This window comes from Selaginella moellendorffii, unplaced genomic scaffold (genome assembly GCF_000143415.4).
Source record: "Selaginella moellendorffii unplaced genomic scaffold, v1.0 SELMOscaffold_114, whole genome shotgun sequence".
NCBI lineage: Eukaryota > Viridiplantae > Streptophyta > Lycopodiopsida > Selaginellales > Selaginellaceae > Selaginella > Selaginella moellendorffii.
Genome location: NW_003314375.1, coordinates 91,897 through 106,795, shown reverse-complemented (window position 1 = coordinate 106,795; position 14,899 = coordinate 91,897). Strand labels below are relative to the sequence as shown.

The 14,899-nt window shown below is 46.3% G+C and overlaps 1 protein-coding gene, 1 long non-coding RNA gene and 1 other non-coding gene across 3 annotated transcripts; all 3 read left to right on the top strand.

Moving 5' to 3' along the window:
• Positions 1–7,799: 7,799 nt before the first annotated feature.
• On the top strand, positions 7,800–7,871 carry TRNAP-AGG. The gene has a single exon. It is a non-coding gene; the product is annotated as a tRNA-Pro (tRNA).
• A 907-nt stretch (positions 7,872–8,778) lies between these two features.
• LOC112342662 lies at positions 8,779–9,004 on the top strand. Its single transcript, XR_002991037.1, has 3 exons — positions 8,779–8,817; positions 8,881–8,931; positions 8,983–9,004. It is a non-coding gene; the product is annotated as an uncharacterized LOC112342662 (long non-coding RNA).
• A 130-nt stretch (positions 9,005–9,134) lies between these two features.
• Positions 9,135–14,636, top strand: LOC9634417 (alpha carbonic anhydrase 7). The gene is made up of 5 exons (XM_024664813.1): positions 9,135–9,289; positions 9,454–9,538; positions 14,129–14,270; positions 14,352–14,423; positions 14,485–14,636. Exons 1-5 carry the CDS (start codon positions 9,135–9,137, stop codon positions 14,634–14,636), a joined length of 606 nt encoding a protein of 201 aa, XP_024520581.1.
• Positions 14,637–14,899: the final 263 nt, after the last annotated feature.

Genomic DNA, 14,899 nt, shown 5'->3' with positions numbered 1-14,899 from the left:
TGACGATCTGGAGTTTGCAGTCAGTGGCTGAGTGTCCTTCATTCTTGCATTTTGTGCACCAGACGCCGGTTCGGACGTCGGATTTGTTGCCGGATGCAGTGAATTTGGTGAGGAGCTTCTGGATCTTTCGGATGCCGACTTTGTCCTTGGACTTGCTGGTGAGGCTGTCGAGGAGGTCGTCCTCATCTTCCTCGGAGTCAAAGTCTTCCGGTTCATCAACTCGGGCAGTTTGTTGGCGGATTTGAACTTCTTTCAAGTCTTTGGAAAGAGTCTTGTAATCGCTGGTGTCGATTTTGGTGGCAGCTTTCTTCAAGTGTGAAGCTAGTCCCTACATGTACCACTGGTATAAAAGTATGTCAGTAGAAGAGCTCTTGCAGCGGTTGGCGTGTTTGGTGAAGCGTTCAGTGTATTCTTCGAGAGTTTCACCAGTACGCATTTTGATGTTCTGTATCTTCTGAAGCTTCTCTGACTGGCTGAGTGCTGACTTGAAGTGGTCGGTGAAGGCTTTGGTAAGCTCGTCGAAGGTGAGTTTCGGGTCGGTCGTCTGGAGCCATTCTCCGGCGTGGCCTTTGAGGGTGCAGCCGAAGAGGAATGCGAGGTTGTCTTGCTGGCCGTTGACTCGGGCGGCCTCCTTGAAGCGAATGACGTGCTTTTCTGGGTCTTCGGTCTTCTTCCCTTTGAATTGTGGGTAGGTGACAAGCTTGCCGATGACCGTGTTAGGGAGTACCATTGTCATGGTGATGATGTCTGGGGGAATGTCTGGTAGACTGTGTGGCAGAGTGTTTGGTGGAGTGTTTGGCGGGACATTTGACGAAGTAGTTAGTGGAGTGTTCTGTGGTGGCAGTGTTGATGTTGATGGTAGCAGATGTTCTCCGGCAGGCTTCAGCAAGGTCTCCGGAGAGGATTGTCGGAGTATTACCTGTAAGTCCGGTTGCTGAAGATCGATGTCTGGTTCTGGTTGTTGGTGGGGTCTGCTGAACGTCTGGTCGAAAAGTTGGTCAAGTGTGTATTTGGAGGATTGGCCGAACTCGTATTGCTGGTGATGTGCTGGTCGATCGTCTGGGTCAACAATGTATATCGGTCGGAGGCCATATTCGACTGAGTTGAGCGTCGGGGAGTCTGGTTGTTGCTGGAAGTTGTAGAAGTCTGGTGCGGAGGCGAACGGTGTGGTCGAGGTAGAAGCTGATACTGGCGTCGAAAACAGTGTGCCGAGGACTGCTGGTGAAGCTGTCGGTACAGTCCAGGAGAAATAAGTTCTTGGGTCGGTTTGTCCTCGGAAGAGTGGGTTGTGGAAGCTGTGCTGGGGAGTGTGCTGAACTTCCGGCTGGGTTTCTGGTGGGTTCTCCGGTGCTGCAGTCGGAGAAGCAGGTGGTGTCCTAAAATTCTGGTAGCCTTCTAAAATCCTTCCGGCATCTTCGCCGGCTGCAATTTTGGGAAACAATTCATCAGTAATGTACCTTTCTCTTTGTACAAAGTGGGACCACTGCGTGGCATTTTCTTTTCTCTCTTTCTCTAGTCTCTTCAACTCTCGCTGGAGGTGTCGTTGAAGTCTTTCGGTGTCTTCTTGTTGTTTGCTGGCTGCTTTCCTCGGCTTGTTCATGCGGCTCTTTTCGGCCGTGGGTTCTTGTACACTAAAACTATCTTGGATGTTGGTATCTCGGGGATGAAGGTCTTCATCAAACTCTTGACTTGGTTGTCGGTGATGTTGTCGGGTATCTGGCTGAATGTCGAATCGGTGTCAATGATAATCTTAAGGCTCCGGAAATATCTTCGGGCCTGGAGCTTCGAAGCTAGTCTTCGGCAGTAGCTATTGTATAATCTTCTAAGGGTTACTATGCTGTAGAACTTCTCATAGTCGGTCCACTCTTGTTGGGCAGGATCATAGTTCAACTGGGTGGCGATGAGTCGTCTGGGCTGGTGTTCGGGCGCTCAGAGGAAAACTCGTCCGGAAGTGGGTAGCAGTCGTACTCCAGGAGTTTCTTCTTCGTTTCTTTCTTCGGCTTGGGCTTGTCGGTGGAGTCTCCAATCGATTTGTTGAGACGAGGTGCTGAGTGTAGGCTGGTCTTCCAGGTGCCGGTGCCGAGATGAAGCTCGACGAAGAGTTTTGGATAGTCGGACTGGTTGGGGTGATCAGACCCAATTTCGCCGTCAATGGTCTCTAGGCCGGCGTACTCGATGGCGTGGTCGAACAGAGTCTTGGCAGCGTGGAGATTAGCGTCGTGTCGTCGTCGGATGATGTCCTCAGTGCTGGTTTGGGTGCTCAGTCGGAGAGTCTGTCGGAAGATTGTTGGTGCATTCGGGAGCTTTCCTTCGGTGACTTGGCCGATGCCGGGATAGAGTGTCGGAGGCTCGTCGTAGGAGAACGTGCGGCTGATGTGTGGAAGAAGCGTTGGTCGGGAAGATCTGTTGCCGGAATTCTTGCTGTTCTTTTGTCTAGTCGGTAAAGCAGAGCTGTTGTCGGAGAAGAGTTCGGAGGCTCTGCCGGCGAGTTCTCTGGCTTGCAGCCGGTGTTCTTCTGCTCGAATTCGGAGTTGGGCTCTCAGATTGCTGGTCGGAGAAGATCTCGGAGGAGATGCTCGGGTTTGCTGTCGGTTCCTCGATGCTGGCCGGTGAAGAGTTCGGTGCTGATGTTGGGGTTGATTGCAAAGGTCTTCTTCTCCTCATTCGGATAGAGCGCTAGGAGGTCTAGTTGAAAGATCTTTAATTTCTTCGAAAATTTGCTGGTGTAGTTTTCTTCCTCTAGTGGTCGCTGCAGCGAGGCGTGTTCCGGGTACCCATGTTGGTGGTGGCATACTCGATGTGGAGAGAAAGAGTGGTCTTGAATCTCTGCAAACAAGAAAATTTCGAAAAATGCAAATGGTTACCAGGTTCTCGTTCCTTGATCTCTCTCAGCGATCCATCCCACCGTGGTCGCCAAATGTTTACTGGGAAAATTCGGAGATGGATGAGAATGCTGCTACCGCTAGAACTCAATCTGAGAACTGGCGCCTGATCTCCAGAGGTCGCCAGCTGAGGAGGGGTGAAAGAAGTGGTGGATCGGCGGGGAGAGAGACTCAAGTCAAAGATAATGCAAATAGGGGGGTGCGATTCAGGAGTCTTGAAGTACAATGGAATGGGAAAGGAGATGGGGAACCCTAGTTGCGCTGGGGTCTCTCAAAACCACTCTCCTGTTGGCGGTTCTAACCGCCAGCATATGCCTAGAATAGAGAAAATAAACTAGTAGCCGTTTGAACCTGGCTTTCAGTCGTGAGTGTAGCTGCTCCTGGGCGTGCATGTGTTAGGGGAGGTTTCCAGGTCTACGGAGCTCTACTCAATGGCGAATGTGTGAATGTGGCTCATCATCTCCATGAGCTCCTTCTCAAGCTTCTCGACCGTGCCATCCTCACCACACTGAACAAGAAAACCATGCGGACATTAATGTTCCCAGTGCTAGTAGCTCTACACCAAGCTCTTCCCAACAAGCAACCGTGGACAACCCAAACAAACTCTGAAGAACAAAGTGACAGCTCCGAGGATCAGTCAGGATCAGAAGGAGAAACTCCCAGCGAGAAACTGAAGCCAGCATCTCAACAATCAGGCTCAGCTCACTCCAGCAACACCAGCTCCAGCAGCAAACACTCCAATGATTCAACTCTACTTTGCCGCTGCCTCACACACAACACACCAGCGAATCCAGCTTGAAAGCTGCTGCTCTGAGAGCACCTCGTCATCAGCGACAATGAAAACAACTCACACCAGCTTCCACATTCACCCCAGCACCCAGATCCACTTGAATTAGCCCCAAAACCAGCAACTTCTCACCAACAACTCAACATCTCCAAAGGAAAATGCCAGCTGATAGCCCAGGACTCGGTTTCTCCACCATCTGAGAACGTCATTCTCACCATCCCAGCCCCTTGACACGCTCCACGATAAAAAACATCGAATACCTTAGCTGATCACTCGTAGAACACGCAACCATGCGTCCTCCAGCAAATGCTGCAACCAGCATCAGCAAAAATTCCACCCCTTCAACAAAATTTCAAGCGGAAGATTTAGGCCGTTCAACTGATACATTAATTTCAGTGCCACATCTGAGCCGTTCATCCAGCATTAATCCAAAACGCTCATCTCCAACCACCTCAAAGAATCTGGACCGACCACACCACTTGCTTGAGGAGGCATGGTTCTGTGTTCTGTGAGTGATCGGCAAAGGTAGTTGATGTTTTCCTTCGTGGAGCGTGTCAAGGGGGTCGGGGCGGTGAGAATAACGTTCTCAGCTGGTGGAGAAACCGAGTTCTAGGTGAGCAGCTAACGTTTTCCTTTGGAGATGTTGAGTTGTTGGTGAGAAGTTGTCAGTTTTGGGGCTGATTCGAGTGGATCCAAGTGCTGGGGTGAGTGTGGAAGCTGGTGTGAGTTGTCTTCATTGTCGCTGATGATGAGGTGCTCTCAAAGCAGCAGCTTTCGACCTGGATTCGCTGGTGTGTTGCGTGTGAGGCAGCGGCAAAGTAGAGTTGAATCGTTGGAGTGTTTGTTGCTGGAGCTAGTGTTGCTAGAGTGAGCTGAGCCTGATTGTTGAGATGCTGGCTTCGGTTTCTTGCTGGGAGTTTCTCCTTCTGATCCTGACTGATCCTTGGAGCTGTCGCTTTGTTCTTCAGAGTTTGTTTGGGTTGTCCCAAAGGGTTTGGGATTTGGATCAGAAATGTCTGTGGTGAGCTCGCTGATGGACATGTACTCCAGATGCAGTGGGCTCTCAAGTTGAGAACAACCGGCACTGAGATATGATGCTATGAAACGCTGTGATATAGGGATATGTGGAGTCTGGGGATGATGAGTCAGCTCTAGAGCTGTTTAGCAGGATGGAGGCTAGCACAAAGGGACTTACATTGCCGTTTCAATGACATGCTTGAGCTTGGGAGCCGAAGAGGAAGCAACAGGTACTATGGAAAGCTTGTCTATATGCCTCGTCACCATCAGGCTTGCAAGTGTGGGTTTTGAGTCGGACAAATTTGTTGGTTGACATGTGCATGACATGTGGGAGCCTAAGCTAATGCTCGAGCAGTCTTTGAGAAGATCTTACATCCGGACATAGTGCTGTGGAACGCACTGATGATGGATTACGTGCAAAACAGAGAGAGCGAGGAGGCTCTATGCCTGTGTTTTCACTTGCAAGGACCAGACCCAAGAAGCTTCGTCACTGCTTTGATGGTCTGCACAAGCTCACAAGCGACCAGTGCCGCAATGAAAGTCCAAGAGTTTGGCTGACATCCGCTGGACAGCATTATTTCAACGAGCTCTAGAGCGATCACTGCGTCACTGGCGTATCCCAGGATAAGTGCCGCCCAGAGTACACCTCATTCTATTGAAAACCAGCTCAGACTTGCACACTCGGCATACATCCCTACCAGACTGGGAGTGAACAGCCATCCCTTGCTCAAGCTGTCTTAGCTTCACAAACTCTTCTCTCACTTCCTGGCCTTCTTCCTTCTCTGCCAATGCTAGAAGCTGGCAAAGAGCTCCATGCAAAGATTTGCAGGCATGGACTGGAAGGCAGGACTTACGTGGCGAGCTCTCTGTGGGTCTTTACAGCAAGTGCGCTTGCCTTGACGATCCTGCGAGTCACTGGCAAGGAGGAAGCTCGTGGTGACTTGGAGCTCGCTCATGGAGAAAGACACGGGGAGTTGTTTGAAAGGATGCTCGACGAAGGCCTGCCAGGTGATCGTCGGAGCCTCATGCTAATCCAGCTCTTGATGTTTTTGTAGTGAGCCTTCACTTCCATACCGGGGTAACCCAAGACGTCTTTTCCCACTTTGAGTGTTCTCAAGGTTTAGGCCAGTGAGAGAGCAGAAACGATCCAGTGCATTCAGTAGGCGTTGTGGCTGTGCATTATCAGGACCAGGAATCCCGAGTTGGCTGCTTGTAAGAGGCACTGTGGCCGAGACATTATTCCCAGTTGAGCGTAGCCAATTGTGAAACTCACTCTCTTGGATTCAGTAGCGTGGCCGCTGTGCAGGTTGATCGTCTCCCTGTGGCTCCAACTGTGTAGCCAATGGGGTGGCAATTGGAGCTTCCAAGCTCTCTAAGAAAGGTCCAAGATGGACATTTGTGATCTACATTACATATTCTTGTTGCAGGTGGTTATGTAGTTTCTTCAAGAGCAAAACCTGGAGGAGAGAGTGAAAGTCAGTAGGATGAAGATCTTGAGAGGTCTGATTGACCGAGGACTCTCTCCTGGAAGACGATGCCGAGGTCCACATCGTGGCAAGAAAACCTGCCACAGTATGTAGTTGGCACGTGATTGGATCTCTGGCTGGCAGCCCACCCCAGACTCTAATCTCGATCAGAGCCCTCTTTGTACAATGGTAGTCACCATTGATAAACGCTCTGTAGAGAGAGCTTGCTATGGATGATGAACACACCAAATAAAAAGAGAGCCCTCAGACTGAGGCCATGCTTTTTCCACACACAACCGAGCGCTCTCTTTCTCGACAAATCCATTCGCAGCAAAGAGACGAGCCCCACAAAGGAAACGACCCAACACTCGTTCTCGAGCTGGAAATCCTCAGGGAGATCAATGCCAAGCTATTCTCTCCCGGGACTGCATCATGCTGGATCAATCGATTGGCGGGAACAATCCGAGAGGCTGCCACTGTCCACAATATGGCGAAGGACTGAAGAGAGGGACCATTGCCGCTCTCAGAGAAGTGGCTGCTTACGTTTTGGATCACCCCGGAGCTCTGACCGGGAAGAACGAACGGTAGACGAGGTCGTTATATCCGACTCGCCAACACTGACAAGAGTCGTCGCCGGACAGCGTGGGATTCACGTATCTCTTCTTGCTGAGTACCTTTGGCTTTGTAGAAGTGAGACGTATTTAGATTTCCTTCACAGGTTGCAGCTTGGGTCGACTGGATCACGGCTGCCTCCAGTGGCTCGACTCCCGGCCAGAAGAATTGCAACAACTCTTGCTCTGAGCTGGCTGTGTGAGGTATTTATGGGCTAAGGGATCATAAGTCAGAGGATCCCAGTCTTGTTGTCAGTCGCCAGGGTCAATGGCCGGTTGTTCCCAGAGCGTTTGTCCCTCGCGGTCAAAGCCCGGTAATCCATGTCAGTCGCCATCAGACATCTGAACTGTTCCCGCTCCAAGGTCCTTGTTCTAATGCGGTTTCTTCAACGCCGAGAAGAAAGGCGCGTTCCAAATGCAACGTCTTCGGGGAAGACACCCGAAACCTCACAGTGCTTTGTTCTGCCATTTCCAAGAGAGATCTTGGCTCCCTTCGCTCACCGCCATCTCCAAACAATCAAGCTCAGAGCGTCGAAGTCCTTGCCATTTGCCATGCAACTCGTTGTTCTCGATAAGAGGAGAAACACTGGAAGAACCCCCAGATCTTCGCCCAAGAACGCCTGGCCTGCCTCGCCATGGCCAGGACGCCCAAATCGTCGCCATTCTGTGCCATCTCTCGCCAGATGCCGGGCCCAGGAGCCCGCGTCATAATGTCTTGCTTCGCCATGCTCGCCAGTCTCGCCGTCCTCGACATGCTGAGAAGGGGAGAAACACTGTGGAAGAACGCCCGCGTCATAAATCCTCGCCATGGAACACCCAAATCCTCCATGCATCTCGCCATTCTCGACAGGCTAGAAGAGAAGAGAGGAGAAACACTGTGAAGAACACCCGCGCAGCTCGCATTTCATTTTAGAGCGCCCAAATCCTCGGGACAAAAACGTACCTGAGAGGGCAACGCCCCACAATATTCTGATGCTGATGCATTTTTTTTTGTTCAATCATCCGTACGGAAAACATGGAAATTTCGCTGACTAATGGGCATTTGGTCTAGTGGTATGATTCTCGCTTAGGGTGCGAGAGGTCCCGAGTTCAATTCTCGGAATGCCCCATTCCTTACGAGAATTGGTAGATCGAGCAGCGCAGTTCTAGGAGGCTGCAAGCATATGTTCAAGGAAAATGCCAAACTGTTTATGTTTGTCACCTGACATCATCATCCAGAATAAAATTCCTCGTGACACATAAAGTTTTAGAATGGAACGTTCTCTCTATAGCCAGATGCCGCGTTTGATTTCTCCAAACCGGCTCATCTTTTCTGAAGCAGAGAAGCTACTGCCTACACAAAAACACTAATAGGCAGGGATGTATTCCAACAAAATACGAAATTCCAAAGGAAGAATATGGTTTCTCCCTATTTGGCGGCACAGTCCAGAAGGCCGCAACAAGAGAAAAAATAAAGCACATTCATACGCTCTCGTGCACGACCAAAGTCAACAGTTACTATTGACTGAGCAGGCCCTTCCACTTTCTCCAGGGTGGAAACGAGTGAGCGATTGCATTTACACGGGCTTGGGGACGTTCCTGCATGTTGCAATCGAGGCCTTTTCTTGGGCACGAAAGAAACTTGGCCGACGAAACATGGAGCGTTCGTGATGGTAGGGCCAAATTCCTATTGGCATTTCCTAGATCTAGTCCAGAACAGCGGCACTTTATTCGAGACTTTGTATCCATCTGCTGAGTACACTCGCCTTTAGCTCGAGTTTGGCGATTCTTCATCGGGATCGCTCATCATCGATGGCACCTTGTACAGTGTGAGCGAGTATCACATCCATGCTCCCGGCGAGCACACTGTGAATGGGAAGCATCTCGCAGTCGAGGGGCATCTCGTCCACAGGAGTGAAGACAACAGGCTTGCAGTCGTCGCCGTCATGTACACGATTGGATCCGAGGACGACCCTTTTATCGATCAGGTAAATAGCAAGCGATTCTTCAGATATGTTGGATCACTGACATCACCACCCTGCACCGAGCAAGTGACATGGAGCGTGTTGAGAAGAGTAAACAAATTATTTCCTTAATCTTTTGTTTCTTTTCCGCTGACCATGGTTCTGATGTTGCAGCCACGAACGATCTCGAAAACCCAGTACCGGCTTTTGATGAATGCCCTCAATGTAAGAATTAATTCACGCGCTAATAAACAACTTCTAACATTCTGTGTACAGGGTGATAACAACAGATCGATACTTGGAAGAAGAATAAGCTATTATAAATAGAAGATTCGTTTTAGTCCTATTAGGGCACGCGGTTTTTTAAGCTAGCAACAGCACTATGTGGAAATTAATATTTCTCTTGCTTGTGGCGCTTCTCCTAGTAGATGCAAACCAGCTCAAAATACATCCATCTGATTCCAGAACCCGAGAATATTACGCTCTATGTGGAATTGCTTAATAGGCTTCCTGGCCCAGTGCGTCCTGTCTACCTGGATCGCGTCCATTCCTTCTACGGAAAAGCAAGCAAGCATCTTGAGGAGTAAGTCTTAAAGTTGATTTTTGTTTTTTAATTCCTTATCGTTTTTTGAAGCGAGGGCAAATGTTCCTGTGATTCTTAAAAGTGAATATGCTGTGCTGTTCTAAGATTTTTCAAGATTAACTACGATTCAACCTATCACTATTGTTTTGCTTGTTCTCCTACAGAAAAAGCTCTTTTGACTCTCTTGTGCTTTCTGAAGACGTCTTATGCCCCAGCTGGGCGCCAGGGTCTTTTGGAGCCCAGCTGGACGTCCTTATTTATTTGATTATCTCATAGGTTAACAATAAATTTGCTATGCTTAAGTTGGACTTCAATGCAACAGGGGTGTAGTGCATTCCGTGGCACCATTCTGTTGTGGATCTCTGCCCTACATTCATCTGGCAATGGCTAGATAGATAGTGCCCGGCGGCTTCAAATCTCCAGGTCAGAGAAACATCCCGGGAAATAGGCCGGCCGTTTGAGATTGAGGACAAAAAGGAGTGATCTCGATTCATATATGAAAACATTACAACGAGTGGTGAGTTGACAGAGAAGAAAGTCTCTTTTCTTTTCCAGATGAGAGCCAAATAGCTGGCCTGGTAATTGTTAATCTATCGAATTTTAATTTTTCCCATCATGAGAAGAGTACTCCGGCAAAGCTCTTGGTCTCAAAGGCCCCAGTCCATCGCCTCTCCTCCGCTCCTGAATGTTAGTGGTGTTGCCCGGTAAATTTAAACCTACTTTGATTCTTTGCCGGCGTCGATAAGGCATCTCAGACTTGCATTGCCAAAATCATCAAAGACAGCACATTGGCAAATAAGGCCGGTCAAATTTGTGACTGAGAAAAAATTTTGTTAACTGGTGCTGGATCCCTCAGAAGCTCAACGTCATGCATTCAAGACAAACGGACACCAGCAAAGCGCCGCATGTACCAGGAGAACTTCCGAGGATTTCAGTAACTTACGAAAATACTGTATACTGGAGTATTTGAAAGTCATGCTTTCGCTGTCAAGTAGAGCTTCCCATCATTTCCGTGGTAGTCATTGATCTATAGAGAGCCAAGGACCAGAGAGTTCTTGGCAATAGCAAATTAAAAAATTTAACTTGAATGCCAAAATTTCTTTTATAGCTTCAAAGATACGTTAAACTTTGGCAAATTTAAACTAACTGTTGTAGTGAAAAATTATAAATCCAAGATTTTAGGTGAGCAAGAATGGGCTAAAACTATTCTATGTATGTTGTTTGAGTATTGTTAATTTTTTTCTATACTTTGCTACATTGATTTTTGTCTCACACAGCTCCATCAATCCTTCTCCCTCTCATTCTATGGAGTAGGTCAAGGGTTTATCAGATTGCATAGTGCTTTAGAGGGGATTTTACTCACTGTATGAAGTAGAGATCTGGCTATAAAAAAGCCCTAGGCCTGTAGTTTCATCCACATGATTATGGCACCAAGCCCAAATAAAAGAGGAAAACATGGTTTAGAAGATTGTGACTCTTGTTCCTAAAGCAAATCCCATTTTAGAAGATTTATTAGAAGCCATGATGAATATATCTTTGTCTACTAAAGGAAACGAGTGAAAAATAAAATGCCTGCTAGAATATATAAAATATTCTCATGATGAACTTAGACTCTAGACAATTTTAAATTTCTTACTTTATAAGAGTTCAAATTCACATTCATCATTTCTGCCATACAAGACTGGGTTAAAAAGCGATTGATATAGCAAGTCTTGTGTGCACTCCTTGCTAGGGTAGTTTAACAAGAACAATATATCCCTCAAGCAAGTCTAAGTTATAAGATATCGATCAAGTTAGTTATTCATTGTATAACACTAAATCCATATTGGCTCACTCAACTTAAATTCAAGGGAGTCACATGCAAAGTGGTGTAATTTTGAGAGCCATTTGCTATTGATTTCTGCAGAAGAAGCAATTTTCAAATTAGGAGGATTATCACTTGCAAACCAATTGATCAAGTGTGCAAGTTCTCATCTATATTGTTGCTAAATTATGGGCACTCAATGAATTGTTCTAGCCAGATGATCATATAGACCTGGAAAACTTGAAGAAGTGCATCTGTGCCAGGCTGGCCAATATACCAAGTAAAATCCTTTTCTGGTGGGGTATTTCCTGTGCCCCCTTTATCATGGAGTGAGCAAAACTTGCCCTTTAACATGTATACCACTTACTTTAGCTTGTCAAACAACACTTGCCACACTACTATAGACATGCATTCTTCCATGGTGTCAACATAGTTATTGTGGTTGTAAGAGTTAGTTGAGATATACAATTGTAAGGTCCTTAAGAATGGTTTCCACTGACTCCTTCTGAACCTGTTTAGAGCCTTGACTTGTCACCCCTCAGAGCATGTTCATGGCGTTCCACACAGCAAATAAGGTGGATTTCAAATCCATTTCAAATACTTTGCCCTGACACAATCTCTTGTCATCTTGCTCAGGCATCTCCCTTGCTGCTATTGCAAGCATGGCTATTGTGCAAGTCCATGATACCTAGACATTGTTCTTGAACACTTGGAAAAGAAACCAACCCATGAACATTGCTTGCACATTGAATCCTTGTTAGAAAGCATTACAAAGGACTATAGAGACTTACAAAGTTTTTATAACACTCCTGCAATCGTGTCATACTAGGCAACATCCTTGGATGTCAATAGGCACCACCTTCTCCCATCACAAACATTCCAATTGACTACAACATAAGTGCAAATGTGAGGCATGAAAACCATGGCACTGCTTAGAACTTGATAAAGAGCTTCACACAATACATTTTTCATTAGGCCTCTGGCATCCATAGCTTGGTCCTCCAAAACAAAACTATTGCCAAGTTCTGTTGTGTACATAATGTTAAGCTTTGATGTCCTTAGGTGCTGTTAAAACTAAAACTAGAAACATGTGAATTCACATCTTAAGGCAATTTGGAACAACATTAATATTAGAGTTATACCATTAACCTTGAATTGTGCAACCATCTTTGTGCCTCTTTGTATAGTCAAAGCATCATATTGCCAATGAGGAAACCTAAGAAATATATATACTGTGTTTCTGCTCTCTCAAACAAGTCCCTTAAACTTTAAATTACATCCTTGTTCCTACATAGGTGCCAAACAAATATATTCAATATGGGAAAGTGTAGCGATGTAGGAATTTTAACTCATCTTCTTTCCCGGTACCAAGATGCAGTCTCCTCCAACATGTCCTCTCGCCCTAGTGAGAACATCCTAAATGCCACCATTACAGAAGAGTCACTTGAAGTCAGCCTTGAGGACCCCTGCAGCAGCTAGGACTAGTTGCCACTCCCATCAGTGTGGCATGGCATGGTCATTTAGCATGTGATGTAAAAAAACCTCACCACCCATCCAGACAAGTTTGGCATAGCTAACAATCATTGAAACTATATCTTCATTTCTGTAGCTTCCAATGCCAAAGCTTCCCAACAAAACCATTGCACCAGAGTCTAGGTCATTTGTGGTTATCAACTCCATCTTTGTAGTTGCATCTAATATAGCTTTGAACTCTTATGTGTGAAATAGACCAAATCATACATCCTCTCTACTTGCAAGTGTATTAGCATTGTTGTATTTGTCACTTATGTTGAGCCATTGTTTCTAGTTGAACAAGAACCTACATGTATTCTTATTAAACTCTATACCATGCAATTTAAGAAGACATTTATGTGGACATGTTGTTGTTGTCTAGTACTTTTGTGACTAATGTTAGTTTATAGAATATAAAATTGAACTTCAATCCATTTGGCATAGTGCATAAAACATGTCATTTGAGTATACTTGTCAGTGAATTCTAGTCATGTGTCTTTGTTGGAGTCTAGCTAAATTGTGTATAGCTAATGTTTGCCATATTTACTGTCAACTAAAACAATATCCTATGGTTCTACAGTTGGAGTGGGAGTTGATAATCCCCTAGTTTATGCAAACATGATTCATAGAAACATTAGCCCAGACAAGATTCAATACTCTCCTAGTGGCATCTTATTATATACACCCCTCCAATTAGGATCAATGAGCCATATACTTCTATTGCATCAGCCTTGAAATTCCAAGGTAAGTGTCTTGAGAATTTTAAGTGGCAAAATTAATTAGACTTCTACTAAAGCTGGAGGAAATTTTCAAATCCCTATGCAAATAACATTTAGTATGATAATGGATAATTTAACTTACCTAAAAAATATCTCTATCCTCAACAGTCTCACTCTCAACACTTGATTCATCAGAAACACCAATGCTTCTCTAAATTGAAAAGCCTACACAAACCAGGTGCATTGGGAAATACCCTAGGCTAGACAGTTTTAGGAAAAAACTAATGATCTACAAACAGGAAATAAACTTTACCTCTTGTCATCGTCTACGGTTGAATCCCGTCTGGGGCAGCATGCATCTGGCCATTCTCGGCAGGCTAGAAGAGAAGAAAGGAGACACTGGATGAACACCCGTGCAGCTCGCATTTCTTTTTAGAGCGCCCAAATCCTCGCCATGAGGGGAGAAAAACGTACCTGAGAGGCGCCCAGCACCCAACGCGCAGGAAGAAAACCCATAAGATTCTGATGCTGATGCTTTATTTATTTTGGGGACCCCGCGTGCCAAAGGCCGTGCCACATTCACAACTCAAAAGGATTTTTTCGCGTTCCACGGATCACGGCTGACTAAAGTGTTAATGGGGTTTAGGAGAGATGGAGAGAATCTCATACTATTGCTATTAGTTTCTGCACAAGCCATGATCATCACACAAGCAGGTATATAGTTTTCAAACGAAATTGATCGATCATATTGTTTTCTTTTCTTCTAGCCGAGGAGTATGACTACTCGAATGGGACTGCAGCTAGGCAAACTGGGGAAACTTGGGAAAAGAATGGAGGGTTTGCAGCAGTGGCAGAATGCAATCTCCGGTGGACATTGTGCTCTTTGAAGCTGCTCCAGACGAGATACAAACCAGCGAATGCCACTCACCAATCTCGACCACGACATAGCAGTATGTATCTCCTGAATCCATATCATCCTTGTAGCGAGTATCACATCCATGTTCACAGCGACACTGTGAATGAGAAGCATCTCGTGGGCATCTTGTCCGTCGCTGTCATGTACACGATTGGATCCGAGTACGACCCTTTTATCGATCAGGTAAACAGAGATCTTTAGTTTTTTTCGTCGTTTTGGTAACTTGAGCTGAGTGGCGAGCAAGATGTTCAAGTGGTGGATCCCTCACTGCTCAATGTTGGAGGCAAGCGATTCTTGAGATATGTTGGATCACTGACATCACCGCCCTGCACCGAGCAAGTGACATGGAGCGTGTTGAGAAGAGTAAACAAAATTATTTCCTTAATCTTTTGTTGACCCTGGTTCTGATTCACGCAGCTTCTTACACAAGGAGAATAAGCTATTATCAATAGAAGATTTTTAGTCCTATTGGGGCACGCGTTTTCCTAACGTAACAGCACTATGTGGAAGTCTATATTTCTCTTGCTTGTGGCGCTTCTCCTAGTAGATGCGCTCAAAATACATCTAGATCATCATCTCAAATTGTTCTTGATTCCAGAGCCTGAGAATATCACGCCCTATGTGGAATTGCTCAATATGCTTCCTGGCCCAGTGCGTCC

What these genes read in the sequence shown, in the direction of transcription:
- LOC9634417 (XM_024664813.1), top strand. Translation starts at nt 9,135, where the DNA reads ATGCAAACCAGCTCAAAATACATCCATCTGATTCCAGAACCCGAGAAT. An exon ending in CTTTTGGAGCCCAGCTGGAC is followed by an intron (nt 9,539 to 14,128) that starts GTCCTTATTTAT and finishes GACTGCAGCTAG; the next exon opens with GCAAACTGGGGAAACTTGGG. An exon ending in ACCAATCTCGACCACGACAT is followed by an intron (nt 14,271 to 14,351) that starts AGCAGTATGTAT and finishes GTGAATGAGAAG; the next exon opens with CATCTCGTGGGCATCTTGTC.